The following is a 20,701-nucleotide window of genomic DNA, read 5'->3' on the forward strand; positions in this document are numbered from 1 at the left end:
GGCAGAGGGTTCTCATTGCACGTGGTGTCTACATTAATGGCACTGCAAGGTATTTCTTTTGACACATAAATGCTCTATTATGAAATGGCATTGAAACGCTGGACAGAGTTAGAACTGGGGCTTTCAGCACAGCTGGCAACACTAGGAAAACACGGGGGTAAGGAATAGTTTCTATTCAAGCAGTATTTGTTTCACAGGAGCAATAAACCATGTCAGAGCAGCACACTTTCTGGGGTTGAGATGTTTTGTGTGGTGGAGTTGCTGAGACGTCAGCCCCAGTGAAGACAGAGCCCGGGAGGTCCCAGCATGTACAGGAAACATCATTCATGGCAAGTAGAAAAATCACATGGTATTTATTTCCACCATACGACAAGTATTTCAGGGATACATACAGTAGTCCAGTGGCATACACAAACATATGACTGAGACAGCGTCACACTCAAGCCAGAGCACCCTGTTCCAGTCCGTTTCTGCTGACTGCTTTTCTCAGTTGGTACTCAGAAGTTTCCACTGTCAGTAGTAAAGTCCACCCTCCAGGCACAGTGAGCAAATAGTTCAACCAATAATGTGAACGGAGCGTCAGTAGTGAAGAAATCCAGAAGTGTTCATTTTTTACTCACATGCCCAAACGTAGCAATTTTGTTTCACACAAGAAATTCAGTGCCTGCAGTTCAAAGCACAGTCTTTATCTCATGACACAAGCCATTGAGAAAAACAGTTGATTGCACCACATATAACAAGCAACACCTCGTGTCTAGCATGGAACACGTCCCCAGAGGGATTTTCACTTTGCTAAGCACTCCACTGCAGAGCAGATGATGTTTGTAACGTATCACTTGTCATGCGAAGACTGTAACAGCAATGAGATGGGTCAAGTCAGAGCTCAGTCATCTTCCCAACACCACCTAGCTGGATCCACTTCACTTCTGCTCCTCGCATTGGCTTCATTGTGTGTCACAATGGTTTGTGAATCACAGCCACACCTGTTTTAAGAAGGGGCAGACACACAGTTATCATAGGAGCAACTCCTGGGTTGCAATGTGGCTAAGAACATGCTGCAAAACCTAGGCCACATAAAGCACACACAAATTTAATATTTAAGCTTCAGAAGGCACAGACCTCAAGCTTATGAATGGCCTCACAGTCATGTCTCCCGCAGACTATTTACCTGCGTAACTCCTCCCCGTGCTCATGCTGGTTGGCAGTAGCGTCCACTTGTCCGTGATGGGGTTGTAGTACTCCACAGAGGCCAAGTTGCAGGAACCATCATCTCCTCCCACCACGTAGAGGAGACCATTCACTGCACACACACCTCAAAGCAGAGTGCAGACAGTTAGACGTGGGCTAACTTCTCCCCCATGACATTGCCTGCCATGTTTTGATTCATTCCCTAGCAGATACCTCATCTTCCATTTTTATTACTTTTTTGCAATATTGATTACTTATAGCACAACAGTCACATTAAAAACCACAGACAACTCCAACTAAGCACCGCAGAAAGGTTTATTGTGGTTACCTGCATTTCTTCTACACATATTCATGTCTGCTACTTGCTTCCAGGTGTTTGTTCCTGGATCATAGACTTCCACGCTCTTCCTGACTAGGGGACCGTCGTGCCCCCCGGTGGCGTATAGCAGCCCGCTGAGAACACCAACACCTGCCAAACAGAGCCCAGCGTTAGCCAAACATATAGAGGAAGCGGTTGCAAGTCCCTGGATCTGCTACTGGGTATTCCCTGAGCCTCTCCAAGGCATTTCCAAAACACTACATGTGTCTCAATACCACCCAGCACATAAACAACTCTCCACTCAGCTGCCAAGCTGCAGGTACGGCAGGGTTGTGCAGTAATCCTGGAAGATGCCCTGTCTTCCAGGGCTGAGCCCCTTCTCAGATCTCAGTCTCACAACATTCTTCCACATTTATTTCATTTCTTTAGACTGACTCGCTCTCTCTTCCCTTTGCCTTCCAGAGAGCTGCCATCTTCATCCCCACCTGCCTGACATTTTCTGCCATGGGGCAAACTTGCTTTTAATCTGATGGCCATTTCCAGCAGCTCTATTTCTGCTCTTCCGGTTGCCTTTGTGCCACTTGGCATTTGACTATATTCAGCTTTTAACAACAATTTAATACTTTAAGAAGTCCATAAGCTAATCTAATCAAGTAAACACTCTAAGGCTTCTCCACCTGAAAAGCCTCCCTGTGTAGTGAGACAGGGGCACAGGCAGAGTGGCCATCCCTGCCGGGAGAGGACTGCCATTCCCTCCAGCACTGCCTGCACTGGGGCCACCGCCGGGATTTGGGGACGCTCGTCCTCTCCTCCGCTAGATGTCAGCATGAGGACGGCAATGCCGGGAGCTCCGAGCACGGATTTCCTTCACCGAGCTGTACGACAGCTCAAATCATTGCTTTTGGTGTCATTATCAGCCCCTCCCCGGTGCCTGCTGGAGGGGCAAGTGCTGTGCACTTGGGTCACAACCAGGCCTTGATGTGCTCACCTTTCAGTTTGGGAAAAGCAAACTGTAAGGCTACTTGGCAGGCAAGGAAGAGCATTCGTAACACTAACCTTGCCACTCGTAGCTGTGCTCACAAAGCAGTGCTCAGAGCAGAGTGCTTTGAGCAAAGAAAACTCACCGAAGTCTACCTCAGTACAGGCATCAAGACTACAATCCAATCCTTTTTTCCAGCCAGCAAGGATACAAAAAAAAGTTTTAGCAGGGGCCATTTGAGTTTAATTCTGTTGCCTTGACTTGGTCTGCAGGTCAGCCAGTGCAGATGTGCTGCACCAGGAGAATCAGGGAAGATCCAGAAGGAAAATCCACCTGACAACCCCCAAACGACAGCAAAGAGAAGGCAGAGCAGCTTGACTTTCCAGTCCCTGGCTAAGCCTGCAGCTGGCAATTTGGAAAGACGACTCTCTGCTTACAAGTGAGATGCATCTGTTAGAAAAGCTACTTAGAAACACTGAACATTATTTCATTAATCTAGAAATTAATTTCAATTTGGCAGATTTTAATGAAGTCAGAAGAGCTGCTGAGAGCTTCCAAGCAATTATGGCTCTTCTCCTCATCAGGAGGGGGTGGATAACAGGTTGCACTTGCCAACCCAGCAATACTGAAGCATACTTTTCCTTCCTTTCCATGAACAGAGGAGAGCCCAGTGATTATCCACTTTTAAGAACACATCTTGGAGCCAGTACCTGCACCACTGCGCCGAGTGCTCATGTCAGCTACGTAGGTCCATTCGTTCGTGGCAGGGTTGTACTGCTCTACGGTACTAAGGCACTGACGGGATGCTCCATCGTAACCGCCCACGGCATAGAGCTTACCTGGAAAAGAAAGACATGGGCATTATTAGCTTTACGGCTACGACTGACAGCCTCGAGTGAGGACAGATCCTTGCTGAGGCCCTGGGAGACCTGCCCAAACCTGCTGGCATGTCTGGGGAAAACCCTATTGAAAGGATCTGAAGTAGACTCACAGACAGGCAGGCCTGGTTTTAAAGCTGTAAAAGCTGTCAACTAAGTCAAGGAAACATCACAACAGCAGCTTAATTAGAAGCCAAAAGCCCAGAGGGTTTTCCAAATGACTTGTTGGCCCTGGAGAAGAGTTAATATCAAAGCACGTTCTGCTGATCAAGCGTTTCCTCCTGTTCAGGTGCCACATAGCAAGGTGAGCTGTCAAAGGTCGATACTGTACATTAATTACAATATCACATGAGCAATAAATACACAATAGCTTCTTAATATAATACCTCCATGGAAACCTAGACCCAATTTTGAAGATTCTGGGCCAAATCAAAACAAACCAATGCTGCTAGTACAGCTGAGGCCAGCCTGTTTACTCGTGCCAAGTGATCTTAAGACAGAAGAAATCCCAGGAGACCTTCACAGCACGGTATGTTTATCCCCCCTGCAACTCAACTCAGTGAAACCTGGACAACAGCTACCTCATGAGAATATAAAAGCATAATCAGATGTCATGGGACTACACCATACACGAAACAAGACTGATGCTACACCAAAAACCTTGTTCACAGACCTGACTCATACGCTCTCCTCGTCTTCCTTTATCACCTACCAACTTTGTACACAGCTCCACTCACAGCCGCCTCGGGCTGTGATCATCAGATGTTTGCAACTGTGCTCCTCCTGTGCTGTTGCCTGCTCCACACCGTACTAATTGGAAACTGTTATGCCATGCTAAAGATAAGGTCAAACAAAACATTTCGTTTGCTTCAGAACTGATTTTGCTAAAGGAAGCAAAAGGTTCCTATCTAAATTGCTCCTTCTCCTGGATCCAAACCAAGTTGCTCAGTTCCAGCTCGTTCAAGCTGGGTGCTGACACATACGTGCCAACAGCTGCTGCTGCGATCCTCAAAGCGCCCTCCCTGCTCACCTCGCCTACTTCATTCCCAGGCTGCCGCAGTATCAACATTTGCTATCGTCAGTCCCTGGTCATTTACGAACCCAACTAAATTATGCCATGCATGCCTGAAAGCCTGATGTCAATAAACACAGGTTTTAGTATTCCTGCCAAACCACCAGCTTGGGCTGTGGGATGAACTATGCTCCTGTTCTCTTGCTGAGCAGATTTTCTGCAATGGGTGCTTTATCCACACACTGTCTGCTGATGGCAACAGTGTACACTGCATAACAGTTTGCTTTTATCAACCAGCAGCAGCTCAAGAAGAATAAGATTCAAAGAAACCGGCACACACCTAATGGCACGCACAGAAGGCATGGGCTGGTCTCATACAGGCCTGAGGTTCTTGGAAAGCTACACACGATTTTTCACCAAGATCAGAAGAATGGAAAAAGCTACAAAGATTATGTCATATATAATAAATCTTTACCAACTGAAGACAACTTAAAGAACAGATCCTGCAGTTGCTTCCTATTGCACTTAACCATTCAGGCCCCCGTTTGACGCAGTAACATTTGCTTGATGGAAATGGCTGCTGATTTTCTTACCCTCCACAACTCCAACTCCAACACTGCTTCTTCTTGTGTTCATGGGAGCCACAAAAAACCACTCATTGGTTTTATAGCTATAGGCCTCAACTGATGCCAGACCTAGTTAAAAAGGGGATACACAGGTTTTCTAATTAAAAAAAAAGAGAAGAGAAAAAGATTGGTGTTGCACTTTTCATCTGCCTTCTACCTCCTCCCCAGCCTGTAATTCCCCCCACACTCCTACAACCCAATTTTGCAGTCCCTTTCCTTTCGGACCGGGGCCAGCATGTTAACGCCACTTCTCCAGCAGCTGGAAAAATTGTTATCACATAGACCCTGTCCCGGGACACCAAAGTGGAGCAGAGTCCAGATTCCAAGCCCAAAAGTCACATTCTTTCAAGCATTATAAAATGTCCACACAAAGGTTTAAAAATTACCCCAGACCCTGTTGTATTGTACTCATCACCAGCTGAGATAGTCAGTTTAAGGCTAAACCAAGTGGCAAAGCTCTACAGCAGAGGTGTGAATCTAAACACGCCATTTATGCCAAACTCACTCCCAGACGCACATACCCCATAAAACGCCTTGTTCACATTTCATTCATGTTGCACAAATTTTAACTAAAACTGGGAAAAATCCCTCTTTTAAGAACAGAGTAAGAATGTTCGCATAAAGAACAAGACTGAAAGAACCGTATCACTACAGGAAAAAAGCCTTGGTGTGACATTCTGCAATTACTGAAGGGTCAGAGTGAGCATATGGTTAGGTATAACACAATATGCCCAGTCTCTGGCTCATTCTCCATAGAGAAATTGCTCTGGAGCCTCACTAAAGCTCTGCAAACTTTGCTGGGGACTCTGAAAACATTGTTTTGGATCAGGCACTGCCTGGTTTCTGTTCAGTCACCTACCTGTGCTGCCATCAAAGCCGCCCACTGCATACAGGAGATCGTTGAGCACAGCTGCGCCTAAAGTGCTTCGTCTTTCCTGCATGCTGGCTATGGAGGTCCACTGGTCCTTCACGCCGTCATACACATCGACCGTGCGCACCCTTAGCGACCCGTTAAAGCCCCCGACAGCATAAACATTGCCAGCCATAAATACAACACCTGGTAAAAGAGCAGAGGGATTTTATGCAGGTTTTACAAACATGTTAGGAACCAAGTATCATCAGATGTCTGCCAGGGTGTGTAAGACAGCAGGGAAGAGCAGAACGTGTGCAAGTCTGGAGCATTTTCTGCAGGTTAGGAGCTCTGGAGCTGAGCATGATAAAATACATATGTCATAAGGATAGTGAAATGCACATAAACACACAGCAACATAAGGCACAGATGGATTTCAGATCTGAATGAAAGGTTTTTCTGAGTCAGAGAGGATACCAAATGGTGATCCACATTCACATCCATCTCGCATGTCTTCAGATGAACACTCAGCTTACAGATCCAGTCTCCATCATCCTGTAAGCACACCGAGGGCCTGACTCAGCTCCTGTGATTTTCACTAGGAAACCAGCAAGGAAAACTGGATGCCTGTGGGCTTCCACGGCCAGTGGAACAGGAGGAGGAGGGGAAACGGATAGAGGAACAACCAGGAGAAAGAGATGATGAAGCAAGGGGACAGGCAGAAACAACCCCTATAAAAGCGGGATATCCACCTGAATGTGAAGGACACGTGCATAACGACGGAGGAGAAGGAATGGCAAAGAGCTGTTTGAGGCTGGGGGCAGAGAGGAAGGCGGAATCATAGAATATCCCGAGTTGGAAGGGACCCATAAGGATCATCAAGTCCAACTCCTAAGGGATTGAGAACACAACTGTCCAGCCCTGAAGAGCTGCACTGGGAAAATGAAGAAGGCTGTAAGTTCCCATTACCTGCTCTGCATCTCCGGGAAGGAAGCTCAGCGACCTGATCCCACCGTTCCTCCTCAAAATCATAGCACTCCACACTGCGAATGGCTTTGGGCGCTTGCCCGCCCACCACAATCATCACCTGGAGAGGGAAGATGAGAGCTGGGACACCTCAGACATCAGCCCAGGCAGCTGCTCTCTGAAAAGAAACCATCAGCACAACCTGGTCTAGAGCACCTGCCACCTAAACACTGCAAGGCCACCAAAAGCCTCCGCAGAGAGGGTTATTTAAGTCAGTTCTATTCTTGGGGAATAAAACTACCTACCTTTTAATGCAAACTAAGTGTGGCAGCCCCCATTAACCCTTCCTCACTGTTTCCGGAGTGGGCAACCTGCCCTATTTCCCCCCGAAACACAGAATTGCTTTGTACCACCGTGCGTGTAAGGCTCACTGCACAAGTATTTTTAAGTGAAGAAGATTCCAGCGTAACTTCCACAGCCAGCCCACTCTTTAGTCATTATCTCCATGGTGGTGCTAAAAATAATCGATGCCACTTAGCAAATAAAACCTGACAGCTGTATTGCCACCTGCAGGGAAGATGACACTTGGGGAAATCAGGACTATTAAGACCCAGGGATGCTGGACTGCTGAAGGAAGTGATTTGTCAGCTTCATTAGGGCCTTTGGCTCCAACGTGTGTTGATGCAAATCTAGTAATTAAGCCTTAAATTCTTCACATTAGGGAAGCGAAAAATCTACGTGAAGGTAATCAACAGCAAATCTCAGGGGCATAAGAAATCCTCTGCTGGGTCCGTCTAAGAGCCCACCTAGACCCAATCCCCATTTCTAGCAACAGAAATCAGCGGACACTGGGGGAAAACAAGAAGACGTGGACCACGTGCAGTGTGCTCCTTCCCAGATCTGTCCTGCCTGCCACCAGCAGCCAGGGGCTCTCAGCTCGAGGGCAGCCCACCGGCACATGCACAGGCAGCTTCCGAACCTCCAGCATTTACAAATGTCTCTACCTGTACTTTGTTCTGAACACGTTTCCTTCTGCCCCTCCACAGCTATGGAAAAGGAGGATTCGTTCCCTTATCACAGGGAACAGCAGGAGCAAACACTGCCCAAGACAACGCGATTTTTACAAGGCCGAGGAGCTGGAAGTGAGATAAGCGGGCTTCAAATATAGTCATAGACGATACTGGCTTTAGCCTCTGCAAGGCGCCTGCGGGTAGCTGAGGGGATAAGATCAACACCTGAGGTCACTCAGGTATGGAGCTCAACCCCCACCACAGCTGCTTTAAAAGCACAGGGCCAGACAACCGTCTGAAGTATTGCACGAGTATGAAAACAGTGAACTGTTTGATCTAGAAAGATGAAAACACGACCTTAGAAAGCAAATTCAGTCCAAGTTAGCAGTCTAACTACTAATTGTGTAACAGTCTCCCATGGAAAGCTACAGAACTTCAAACAATTACAGACTTGAGAGATTTCACAGCAAGACCAACAGATGAGCTCAGACTCTCAGCACCTGGACTGCTGGAAGATCAGCACCTTCTCCCATCTCTTTACAGTTAAAAAGAAGGGAGAACAGACCCACAGAAAATTTGGGTTTGTACTCAGGTCATGCTAAAGAATATGTTGAGAACCTCTGCAGTCACTCGATCACTGTTCATTTTTCATCCTTAACTTCTTTAGTCCTTGACAAAGGGTTACGTGGCCCTTCATGAAACCCCCGAAGCTATCTTCTACCAACGTCACTTCAGTACGAGCAGGTAGAATAGACAACACACTGACATGCTCTACAGAACTGCAATTTCTTGACAAACCTTTCAGCAGCTGAACATCTGAACACTCCCTCATAGCACAGATCTCATACACGATGCCACAGAACAGGCTCCCTATTATTTGTCCTTAGAAAAATAACACAGTATGGTTTTGACATCCTACAATCTCTGAAAAGCTTGTTAATAACTTCAGTGACAGTCTGGTGATGAACTGCATTTATCTCTGGGGCATGGGTTAAACAGTTTCTGTTGTCATTTTCTCCTCACTAACAAAGCAGAGGCCAGAGCATCACATGCCTCTGGGACAAACGCAGGGAGTAACAAGGATTATTTATTCAGTAGCTGCTTTGAGTCTATTGAAATTTGCTTCAGACTTCCTGCTCACATGTCTGGTTGCTGTTGTTTCCTGCTTTCCTGCCTTCTGATTAAGGAGACAGAAAAATGACAGGCACCGATGGTGATCCTCCCCAGCAGGGCTCCACCACAGCACTAGGAACCCGCAGAAATCTCAGCAGCTCTCCAGGCAGCTGCCTGCAGCCGCTGTTACCGCGGGTCACTGATCCTCAGGCCATAGCTCCAGGAGCAACAGTCGCTCCCCAAACCACTCGGGGCTCACAAAATGTTTTGAGAGCAGAGCCTTGTCCTTGGGAGCAGAGATACTGCTTCCTCTGTGGGCTTCTCGTTTATCAAACTTAATTATACATCCTCAGTGGGTATAGGCAATACCAGAAGAGGGAGTAAAGCGATTCAAAGAATTGAGTAGCATTATTCAACCAAGATCCGTTTTTCCAGCTGATTTCCCCAGCAGGTGATGGCACGCTCCCCTTCCACATCAATGACTTTTGCTCTTTAACAATACTGATGTAAACTCCTGTTATCTTCATTGACTGTATTAAGATCTGACCTCAGCTGATTTTTGCTTGTGTCTGCAGCCCTGCTCAGCCTCAGCAGATGATAGCTGCACATCCATTAACCCCTAGTATCCAAGCAGCACCAATTATAAAAAGACAGGGCCCATTCTCCGAGCAGTTCCTTCCCCTGGGCTGCTCACCCAACAAAAGGATTGAGGACTGGCCATAATATATAGGAAATACAACACACATCCTGCTGTCGGACTTTCCTCTAATGGGCTCAGAGCAATTGAAAACAAAACAATTAGGAGTTAGTAAAAGTACTGTGGTAAGCACATAAGCTCCTTTCAAAGACAGAAAACGCCACCAGTTATACTGTGAGAGGTGTCATGAAGTGACATTTCCCTCCTGTTTTTGGAAGGGAACTCAGCTTACCTTTGGCAGGCTAACAGGAGTCCTTGGCTTCGTTCTGGGATTCTTGATCAATTGCCTTTGATCCAGAGGAAGCAAATGGTATTTCATGGCCTCGATAAGGAAGTCTTTACACGTGTTGTTATTTTTGATTAAAGCTTCTTCTTCAACTGTCTGAGAACATGCACACACATGAAAGATCATTTAAAGTTAAGGACTTGGTATCTCGGGTCAAAAGAGAGCTTTGCAGTAAACACACTGAAACCAGAGCTTCTTTTCTGAAGCACCAACACAGAAAATGCAGAAGACAGAATGCCAGTTCTTTCCGAAGAAACAAATGCATTAACATCCAGGCTCCCCTTCTTCGAGTATCACTAAACAGCAGCAGTTCTCCCTCTATTTTATCACCCCCTGTCAAACACCTAGTATCTCAGCACAGGAGAATTTACCAGGAGTTTGGGTGCAAAATAATTTGAGTAAGAACTTTTAAGGAGAGGCAATATCTGTTACCGGATAAGAAGATACAGCTGAGACAGACATGGGTGCATCTCATGTGTATCAATTTTATTTCAATTGTTGATTTTTTTTAGACATACGCTGAAAGCATAGCAGTCAAAGAACCCACCAGCCTCTTCTTCGTGGATTCTTGGCTCATTATCGAGGCCCAGATCCCAGGAATTAACTTGTCAAGAACAATCTCTAAGTCAGACAACGTATCACCTGCCAGTCACACAGACCTACCTCCATAGATCCTGCTCCTGCACAGAGCACTTCTTAAGCCAAAACTATCACACATGCACTAGGGAAAAAACTGTACAGCCCTGTAAGAGCATGACCTGAATATTTTCTGGGTGAAAAATCCTGAGATATTTACTTTTAAATGCTTCCACCAAGACTGGCAGGAGCTTAGCTCTCAGCACTGCCAGGCAGAGCACAGGTCACATTTTGTAAGAAGGCTTCTGTGTGCATGCATGTGCACACACACAGATTTCAGATTCCACCCGGTTTTTCCATTATTCCTGTTTACAGACTGAGCTACATGCCAAAATACTCATCTCAGAAGCAAAGAGCCAAGACATTGATCAAGGAGCTACCATAAGCTTTAGTGCAATATTAATTACTTATTTGCAGACTAACCTGTACAAGATAATCTCTGGGCAAAAGGGGCAGGCGAACATGCTCCATCAGTTTAGCCATGTGCTCTAAGCGAGACTCCTTCTCATAATTTATCCAAGAAATAACCGCTTCAAAGACCTACACAGATAAAAATACAATTAATGTACAAAAGAGAACAGGCTTGCAGTCACCTTCCCAAAATCAGGAGCATTGTGATTTCGCAATGTCAAAGGAAGGAGATGCAAGATCCCTATCAAACAAACAGATGAAAAAGTCAGGACAGTATGCAAAGAGCTCAAGCACCACAGTAGCCAAGAGGCGAGCTGACCGTGCATGCTAATAAGCAACTCCGTATCTCGATGTGCTGTATCGCTCTCAGAGCTGAGCGTGTGTCCAGGACAATCATGCACCTCTTGTACAGTAAGGAGTACTGGAAGGCGGCCAGGAAACTTAATTAGCCTTTTGACATTTGCGGTGGCCATTATTCATGAAATCAGCCACAACGATTACTACTGATAAGAAAGATTGCCCCTCCTGAAGGAGCCTGCTCTCATGGCAAGTCGCTGCCCCACCATCATATTTAATCCATGCACCAGTTCCCCCCAACCCAAGAAACCCACAGGACAGATTCACCCCACTCTGCGCTGCATTTATTTCACCGCTCAAAATGCCCGGATACTACAGGCAGGGCTGCGCTTCCCACAGGGAAACAAGGGCACGATGGACTTCTGGTCTGAGCCCAAACGTAGTTTTATTTCTGGATGCAGCCCGCGCAGATAAGGACCCAAACTTTGGCTCCATGACACGCTGCGCACAAACAGCCCCCTGCAGCAGAGAGCCCTGTGCAACGGATAAACGCGTACGGAAGTGTCCTACATGATCCATGCATGAATATGCACGCACTTATATAACTGTCAGCCACACTCCTCCCCAAAGAAAGGCCTAAAAATGTCACTGGGAGCGTAAAAGGCTTCCTGAGAAAAGGCACAAAGGCAAGGGGGTGGTGCAGTCTCAGATATTGCACAGCAGGATATTGATCCTCGCGGTGGAGTTTCCTCACAGAGTCAGAATTAAATTCTGACACTTAACTCGTGCCTACGCGCAAAATGATGCCACCGATCCTGCTCTCCAGTTACTGGGGAGGGCCTGGGTGCATCCCTCCCGCACGCAGCCCGCGGTGCCGCTGCCCCCTCGCCCCAGCGCGCCCAGCCCAGGCCCCTGGCTTCAACTTCCCTCCGGGGTCACCGCCTGGTCAGGCCAATTTGCAAAGCTATTTTTTCCTTCTTTCCAGTCCCCCCCAGCAAACCATTCCTTTAGTCCAAGGTCAGTAATTTGACAGCATTAACTTGAACCTAGGGCACTGCCTCTCGGTCCCCAGTTGTTGCCGGCAAATGTATTTGCAGGAGGCACCGACGGCCGCTTCCTCGCACAAAGGAGAGGCAGAGTGCAAAGGGGTTTCCTCCTCTTTGCTGAACTATACACTTAAGAAAACAAGTCAGCAGTAAAGCAGGAGCCTCATTTCCTATGCCAACAAACGCTCTTGCTGAACTGCTTGGAATTCAGGAAGCTGCAGCAAGGATTTCAGCAACGCAACGGGGAGCCCTGTAATCAAACCCCAGCGAGCGCAGAGGAAAATAACTACTCCAGAACCTTGAAGTATTTTTAAGCACAAATAAATAAACAAACAAACTATTTCACTTTAGCTACAAGGCATTTAAAATGGAAACTAGGTTGTTAAGAGATTTTTAATTGCAAATGAGCATGGTAGGAGCATAAAGCAATGTTTAGCCTACAAACATGCTTTTCATTAACCTCTTCCGCACCAGCAGAACAGGTCACTGGACTGGAATATATCCAGCTGCAGATCAAGATGACAGTGAAAAATCGTTAAAGGGAGGTAAAGCAGTGGGTATGAGGAATTAACCCTCTCCGCAGCGCTGGAGACCATTCCAGAGGTAGGCACACGCTGACTACCCCGCTGTGCCTACTCCAAAAATAACAGAAATTTTAAAAGTCACCCACTGGCATCTCCTATTGGCTCTGATTTTAAGAAATGGGGAAAAAAAAAATCTGAATCTGAGACACTGATACATTTTCACAAAACATTTTCCCTCTGCAGGGAAAAATCCAGTTGTGAGATGCTCCCAGCACTGAGGACCAAATTCTGCATCAGCTCCTACTGCATGCTAGGATGGGTCAATTAATGGGCTCTGTGTAAAGTCCCCAAAATAAAAAATCCCAACTCTCTCAGAAGTTTTTCATCACTATTCTGAGCTGGCAGAAGCCATTTCTTGAGGGCTGGAAGCCCCTCCATTTCACTCAGAGTTAGTAAATATGAGCAAACATGATTTTTTAATAGTTTTTCCTTGCTTGCATACACTGCTATAATTACAGAGTAAATTAGGTCAGGTGCAGAAAGCACCAATAAAGCTGTCTTCAAAGTACTTAACTAGAGCAAAAGGAGCAGCCATGGACCAAACCCAACTTTTGTCCTAGGCCAGAAGGACCCGTGCAACTGCAGAGACTGACAACAGCAAGGGGGAGAAGGATAGAAAGGACAATAATCTCTGATTAAAGGGGAAAATTCCTCGGAGTAGTCATCTTACAATTATATCATTTCTGTGGCAGCAACCATTTTTTGTAGTCAAGGAATATTGTTATTGTTTTGTAGCCTAGGGATATTGTTATGCCAAAATCTGTTGAGGTAAAGAATACATTTTATTAGGTCAATTAGTATTAGTTGGGGGGTGGCAGAGGAAGGGGAGACGGTACAAGCTTTTGGGCACACACCTGGTCTGGAAGCATATTAGGGGCAACTCTGCCCTCTGGGGCTTGCTGCCTTCTGGCCCTGCTGGGACTCAGCTGTAGCTCTTCCACCTCCGAGAGATGGGAACGCCCTGGCTCATGGGCTGCACACATGGGACATGGCAAGAACAGGAGCCCGAAAGCCTCTCACGAAGTCTGGTTGGGACGATTTAACCCTCAGATGTTTGTAGCATTTGCTTGCTTACTACATCTTACTGCTGAAAAACAGTTATCCTCTGTCATGCACACACGCATATAAATGTGTGTGGAAATGCACATATAGATACACACCAAACGCATTAGCAGATAGGAAGAATAAAGGTCAGGAAAACTGCTCGTCTGTCACACCGAAGCTAATACAAAGCAGCAGCCTACCACTCTGCCCTCAATTTTCAGCAGGTCTTTGGACTCCAGCACATATTTCACGTTTATATTCAAATCCCATTCTCTGCCTATCTCCTGTTACTGGTAGCTGTTGTTTTGAATGTACAGCTTACGCTTCCATTTCCTTGCACTGACTTGTATATTCAACTTTTAGAACCATCTACAGAAACTCTGGCTTGATTGTATAAAGCTGAGAAGAGGGAGCAGACACTTTGATTTCTCTGGGCTCAAGGCCAATAAAAGCCTTTTAACAATGCTGCACAGGACTGGAAAAAGTGGTTACTAAACTTGCACTTCCCTTTGCAGACGGCTTGGTTCACGCAAAGCAATTCTGCCGGGAGTTCACACTATTTGTTTTTTCCCTTTTGGCCCTGCCTGTGTGGCACAGAGCAGCACCCCACCGAGACACCCACACTGGCCCAAGCCCTGCGGAAACGCACTCCCAGAGCCTCCCAGTTTGCTGGCTGTGGATCTGAACAAAGTGTATCTGCATCCACACCTCGTGTGCTGCAGGTTTCCTGGCAAGCTTCGTGACCCGTATGGGCCCAAGCACATGCACATCTGCAGCACGGATGGACTGGGCAGGATGGGTGCACATACCTTGGCCAGCTGAGGACACAACAGCAGCACCCAACACACCAGGGTCCAGCCCCACCCCATCAAAACTGGGGGCCTGAAGTTACAAGACAAGTGACCTTCAAGCTCTTCTGTAGCCTCTACAGGTGTCCACCTCCTTGTAGTGATGATTCAGAGGGGAAGACTTGAAGCACACAGCCCAGAAACCTGCTGCAGGTCATGACAAAGAGGACCTGGAGTTCCCTGAGTGCCACAACCACTGCTTGAGCCCCTTTCCGGGACTACAGACAACATGAGTTGGTTCGCCATTTCAGCCTCAAAACAACCAAAACAGTGCCTTATTTCCCTCTTCCATTAAAAAAAAATAAATATATATATATATTCATGATGTTAGAAAAATGTTTCCTTCCTTCTCAGTTGTGGACCTCCTTTACTCGTTCTGTTCAAGGTGCAACAGAAGGCAGTACTCCTCCCTGGCCTAGAGCAATTCACCTACTTTTGAGGTTTTACAACAGGTAATATGAGCTTTACATCAACAACAGATGGGAGGTTCCTAGTTGGAATTCAGTTCTGTCCCCCAGGGCTTTTGGAAGAGACACAGATCTGAGAATCATTATTTCCTATGAAGAACAACCAATTGAAGGTCATTTTAAGGAATTGCACTATTTTAAATTCTCCTTTCGTAAGCTCTGTTAGAAAATGGCCCCTAAAGAGCATAACACGAGAACAGTTTCCAATGTAATATCTAGAAACATTCAGCATTCTTAAATTCACTGTTGCTATATGATTTACTGTACCTTTTCTTCAGAGGAGACTGTGAGCTTGTCACTTGATATTAAACTGCAAACCTGGTCCAGACTAAGGCTAAGAAATTCTTCTCCTAGCATCACCTCAGGAAAGTGCTGCTCTGTTCAACAAATGAAAAAGGGGAACACAAAATTATAATGAAATCCATGTTTTAAGTCAATGGAAGGGCTACAGCATTCAGAGAACTGCTATCGTTACAGCTCTGGGCAACCAAGACAAACAACACACTGCAACTGAATGGCCGAACAAAAAGAAAATAGTCTCAGAGGAGGCTAAGAAATGAGATGTTATTTGAAGTAACACAAGCTCCATGAGACTCTTTTGTAAATGGCAATAAAACATAAAATGGAACTTAACTTTCTGCAAAGCCACGAAATACTTTCCAGTGGCAGATATGATCACTAGTGGCAATTGAGAAAAGCGTCGATACCTTCCCAAAGCAGTAAGTAACCTGGCTACCTTGAGATTCAATTCTTGCCCATTTCAACAACCTACTCAGAAGCAAATCTGCTCAACACTTAGATGAGAGGCTCCATCAAGGGTGTCTGATATTTGCAGTTATTTCAAGCAAAGCCCACTTTCAACATGCACCAGCCGAACACAGTTTGGTGCACACAAGCCAGCAGTGAATAGTGAAGGCTCCCAGAGCACCCAGCTGAATCTGTGTGCACGAAGGGACATAACAGAGAGATAGGCAAGAGGGAAGCCTCGTCCCACGCACACATACGGGATCAGTTTTTCTCCCCTTCCAACTTTTTATTTTTCCCCAAAAACATATAAATTTCAGCTTCCCCCTCTTCCAAACCCTCAGCATCTATCTTCCCAGGCAGCCTTGCCTCTTCCTACTCAGACTGCAACCATACACATTTCTTCTCCCTTTTTGCCTCCAAATTCCTCCATGCTGTAACTTCAGGAGCCACCTGAAAACAAAATACAGCCATTCACATCTCTGGCTGTAATCCCACACTGGAAGAATTCAGTTTGCAGCACAAGCCCAAAAGGGATCATCAAATCTGTCATGCTTTACACCTAACCAAAGGGCAGTAGGAAATAATTACTTTCTAGGAAAGAATTTCTAGGTCAAAATGGCCATTAGCTGGTTGAGAACAATTTTAGTTTTCCTAGCATTTCTTAGAAATACACATCAATTTAAGCTCACCTGCCATTTTCTATGTCTCATTTACCTTTGACTGAAACACAATTGTCAGCCACTTGATCTGAAGCAGCTTTTTTCAAGCCCTAACCCCTTTAGCTTTGAGAAGTTCAGACTCATATATCCAAAGAGCTCCCTCTGCAGTAAGATCTGCCTTTTGATTTCATCTCTGCAAAGTGCTTTTCCTGCCAAAAAACAGCACTGCAGGGACACAAGCTGGCACAACTTCCCAAGAGTATCTCCTTGGAGATCTCGCCCGAACAACTCCTTACCAATGCCACTGCTGCAGAGGGCACTTGGGCTTCCCCAGCCACAGACCCCTTTAGTCTGATGGGGACCAAAAACACCACAGCTAAGCCAAAGGCTCTGATTAAAAAGATCAATAAAGCTTAATACTGTGTTATGCTGGAAATCATATGAGATCTAATGAACTACTCTAGCCTTAAATACTTGAAAAACAGGAAATGCTCCCGCCACAGTAATCTGCATGCACTCTGACTTCTGGACACAATCTCCTGTTCATTCTGGATTGGCATCTGGCAGTAGAAAGATATTTGATCTCTTGCTATTTGTTGGAAGCGAGTAAAAATATTTACTGATTTTAATAAAGTAACTTGTGCCTGCTTCTATCAAGGCAGCTCCCCTACCTACTGAGGTTATCCATTGGCCAGAACCAAGCACTTCTCAAGGAACTGAGCTCACGCACGCAGGGGCTCTTGAGCCTGGGACCTCTGTCTTTGTTTAATGCTGTTACATAAACAACATAGCGAAAAGAATTTTAATGGCATTTTTATTAATGGAGTTCCATTAACATTACATGGGCTACTGTACTAACTGGGACTTATGAAGGCCAATAAGACAACAAAGCAGACTTTCTAATTGCCAAACAACCAAATAAATATACAGTGAATGCGCTGCTTGTTGGGTTAAAGATTAAACAGGGCCTGGAAGCAAGGATAATGAGATATTACAAGCAAGCCTTTACAAAATTAACCATTCCATCCAGGGTACCTTTTCCTCCAGGGGATAATACAGCCAAAGCAGCTGAAAAAGGTTTTACTTTTATTTGCAGGAGAATAGGGGAGGACTCGGTGGGCACATTTTTATTCCACTGAGCCTACTTATGGTCCAATTAAGGACAAAAACATACCCAGGAAAATGGTGCAGGACAGAGCAGGTGCTCTGGGAGAGAGCAGGTGTATTTTTGCCTATATAAATAGACACAAAAGCAGAAAAACAAACTGAGTAGAGAAATTCTGATCAGAGTTCAAGGGCAACTGTCCCAGAGGAGACTGGAAAGTGCAGGGGAGTTAGGAGTACGGGCCCACTTGGAACAGCTTTACATTTACAACGCAGACGAGGAATGCTGACAGCCATTGCCTGCGCCTACTTATTGCAACCAAGCACGCCCACTCTCAAGGAATTAAGGAAATAAGAGTTTATCTACCCATGGTGTAAGCTACCATTGCTCCACAGATCAGAGGCTCAAACTGCATGACGATTTGTTTTAGCTGAGTGTTCCCATTCCCACCCACAAGATTTAATTTTGCCCACTGCCAGTTATTCCTAGAGTGCACAAATCCCCAGCGACTGCTTCCTGCACTCAAAGGGCAGCACACCCTTTGAGAGGGCAATGGGTGAACACCAGCACTCCAACACCGTGCTGTGGAGCAGGAAGCCAAACAGCTTACTAGGAACCCTCCAAGAAACTATTTTGCAGGCTGGGATCCAGAGGATTGTACAGTTGGATTTTTTGTGTTTTGCTTTTTAAACCTTCTGTGCATTTCCCTGCCACCAAACTACATTTCACAATTTTACAAGAAGTCACAAGTCTACAACACAAAGTATATTCCCTTTCCTGGTCTAATACTAGAAGCATGACGAGACCAACCACTACACACTGACCTTGCTCAGCCTATGAGTTGCTGCACCTGCAAGCAGGTTTACCTCGACAAACAGACGACCTTTTCCTCACCTGCGTAGGCATTTGCCTGCTGCAGCAGCTCGGTACACGCATGCACATCTGCGAAAGCTCGAATTCCAAGGCAGTTCGTGGGATGCAGCTGGGATTGAAGAAAGTCACAGCAGTTTTTTCTAACATCCATCAGCTGCAATAAGCTAGCAGCCGGCAACAAAACCTGGAACAACAAGAAAGGGAAATCGGAGATAGCAACAGAGAAAGTTTAATTCCCAACTTGCACGAGTTAGATGCAACCCCCCTCCAGACAGGGACACATCACTGTGGGGTGTGAGAAAGAAGGTTAACGTTTCAGCAGTATTTATACACAGAATTTTCCATTCTCAGAGATGGAAATGGCTATATTGTGATGGGCTGAGAGCAGAGCTCTTCTCCTCAAAGGACTTCAAGTTGTGTAAGGGGAGGACAAAATGCAAATCTCTGCCTTTGCTGCAGCTAGGTCCTGCCCACAGATTTGATTTCGCCTGAAGAGCTTTATATTATTTGCATGTTTTACCATCACATTCAAAGCTGACACCACCCCAGCACCCTCAAAATCTCGAGCCTTCATATTTCCATCAAAACCATGCTGGCTTTTGAGCATGGTGCCCAAACTGCCCCACTAGAAAGGGAGACAGCAGCAAGCTCAAGCAGGTTCTGGTAACAGCAAGGCTCTGAGGAAAGATGGGGCCAACTATTCAAATCAACAGCCCCCGTTCTCAGCCACACAAAATCTGTGGACACCAGTGCTGTGGTTCATGACTGCATCTGAAAATGAGGTACTGCTTTGTACCTACAAAACCAAGGGCAGAAAAGAGAGACAAAACTGGGTCAGGACTGCCACATCTGCTGGAAAGACCATCTTGGAGGTCAATGAGCAAGGATAGGAAGTAGAAAATAACATCGGTCGGGATGTTACAGCCTGTGACATCAGCTACTTCCTTTCTTATGTCTTACAGCAACTGCAGACGTTTCTGATCCCAGCTCTTCCGTAGCTCTGGCTGCTTCACACATGGTCTTCAAACCGGGCATCTGTGCTCACCATCTGAGCACAGATTTCCGGAAAACTATTTCCAACCCCCAAAAAATGTGGCTGTTAAACAAAACAAGCAGGTTAACAGCACTCACCTCCTCGAATCTTGACGGCAGAGAAGGGAAAAAGACCTCCCCTCCCCGCCTGCCTCCCCCCACACTCAGTTTCCCATCAGGGCAGGACACTCACAACTCACTCACCCCAGGTGTTTTCTAAGCCTCTGACACATTCCAGCTCCAGCAGAGACCTACAGTACCTGACTGCTGCCAAGCAGCCACCTCAACAGGCAACAGTAAAAAAAAAAAAAAAAAAAAAAAAAAAAAACAATTAACCGGGGAGCCCATTTTGCCCCAAGCCTCTTGACGCCAGGAGGAGATTAGTTTGTGGTTTTGATTAAATCGAGATGGCAACGCTCTTGCAGTTTTGGAACCTAGCCGTGAGCAACTTTCTACCTGGCTGAACGAGCTCCTTCCAGCAGCAGAAAGGTGAGCGCCTGCCTTGCACGATGGATGGGAACTCCCTGCAGACTACCTGTGACCAGCCAGAGCTTCCTCCAAGCACACCCTACCATCAAGCGTGCCTGCAGATGCAGATGCCTAGCTGAAGCGTTTGGGGATATTGCCTCTGAGCTACTGTCGGTGATACCCACATGCCACATCCCCTCGGACATCCCAGTACTGCTATCCTGCAGCCTCAGGCTGGCTTGACAGGGCAGCAGAGAAGCAGCCTCACACCACTGCAGTTATTGTGAAAGGAGCATTATCATATAATGCTTTAGAAGTAGGATAAAAATAGCTTATCAACAGATGAGTGGATTTTCTCTTTCTTATTTCCCAGCTGAACATCTTACCACTCTACGTTTTTTTCTTTTTTTTTTTTTTTTTTACCAGGGAAGGCAAAAAGCAAGCAAAGGATATCCGCTAGCACAATGTCTGTTTCCTTTAGAAATAACAAGAGGAAATGCCCTGCCTAAACGTGCAGCAGGACCAAGCTGCAACCCCATTAAAATCCAGGCAAGTTACTC

At 46.1% G+C, this 20,701-nt stretch overlaps 1 protein-coding gene across 3 annotated transcripts in view; it reads right to left on the bottom strand.

The window, feature by feature from the left end:
* Positions 1-338: 338 nt before the first annotated feature.
* The window catches only part of KLHL3 (kelch like family member 3), a 41,290-nt gene continuing 20,927 nt past the window's right edge, over positions 339-20,701 (bottom strand). For 2 of the 3 annotated variants that reach the window (XM_040573269.1, XM_040573272.1), the window contains 11 exons: positions 18,663-18,825; positions 15,525-15,634; positions 10,984-11,100; positions 9,871-10,020; positions 6,822-6,939; positions 5,862-6,059; positions 4,970-5,071; positions 3,197-3,325; positions 1,517-1,657; positions 1,169-1,312; positions 339-983 (listed from right to left, as the gene is read on the bottom strand). In XM_040573269.1, coding sequence (XP_040429203.1) covers positions 955-983; positions 1,169-1,312; positions 1,517-1,657; positions 3,197-3,325; positions 4,970-5,071; positions 5,862-6,059; positions 6,822-6,939; positions 9,871-10,020; positions 10,984-11,100; positions 15,525-15,634; positions 18,663-18,825 — 1,401 coding nt within the window. In that variant the 3' untranslated portion in view covers positions 339-954. The remainder of the gene's footprint in view (positions 984-1,168; positions 1,313-1,516; positions 1,658-3,196; positions 3,326-4,969; positions 5,072-5,861; positions 6,060-6,821; positions 6,940-9,870; positions 10,021-10,983; positions 11,101-15,524; positions 15,635-18,662; positions 18,826-20,701) is intronic. The other variant, XM_040573270.1, reaches the window with a different exon arrangement.

Source organism: Cygnus olor, chromosome 14 (genome assembly GCF_009769625.2).
Source record: "Cygnus olor isolate bCygOlo1 chromosome 14, bCygOlo1.pri.v2, whole genome shotgun sequence".
NCBI classification, from domain to species: Eukaryota; Metazoa; Chordata; class Aves; order Anseriformes; family Anatidae; genus Cygnus; species Cygnus olor.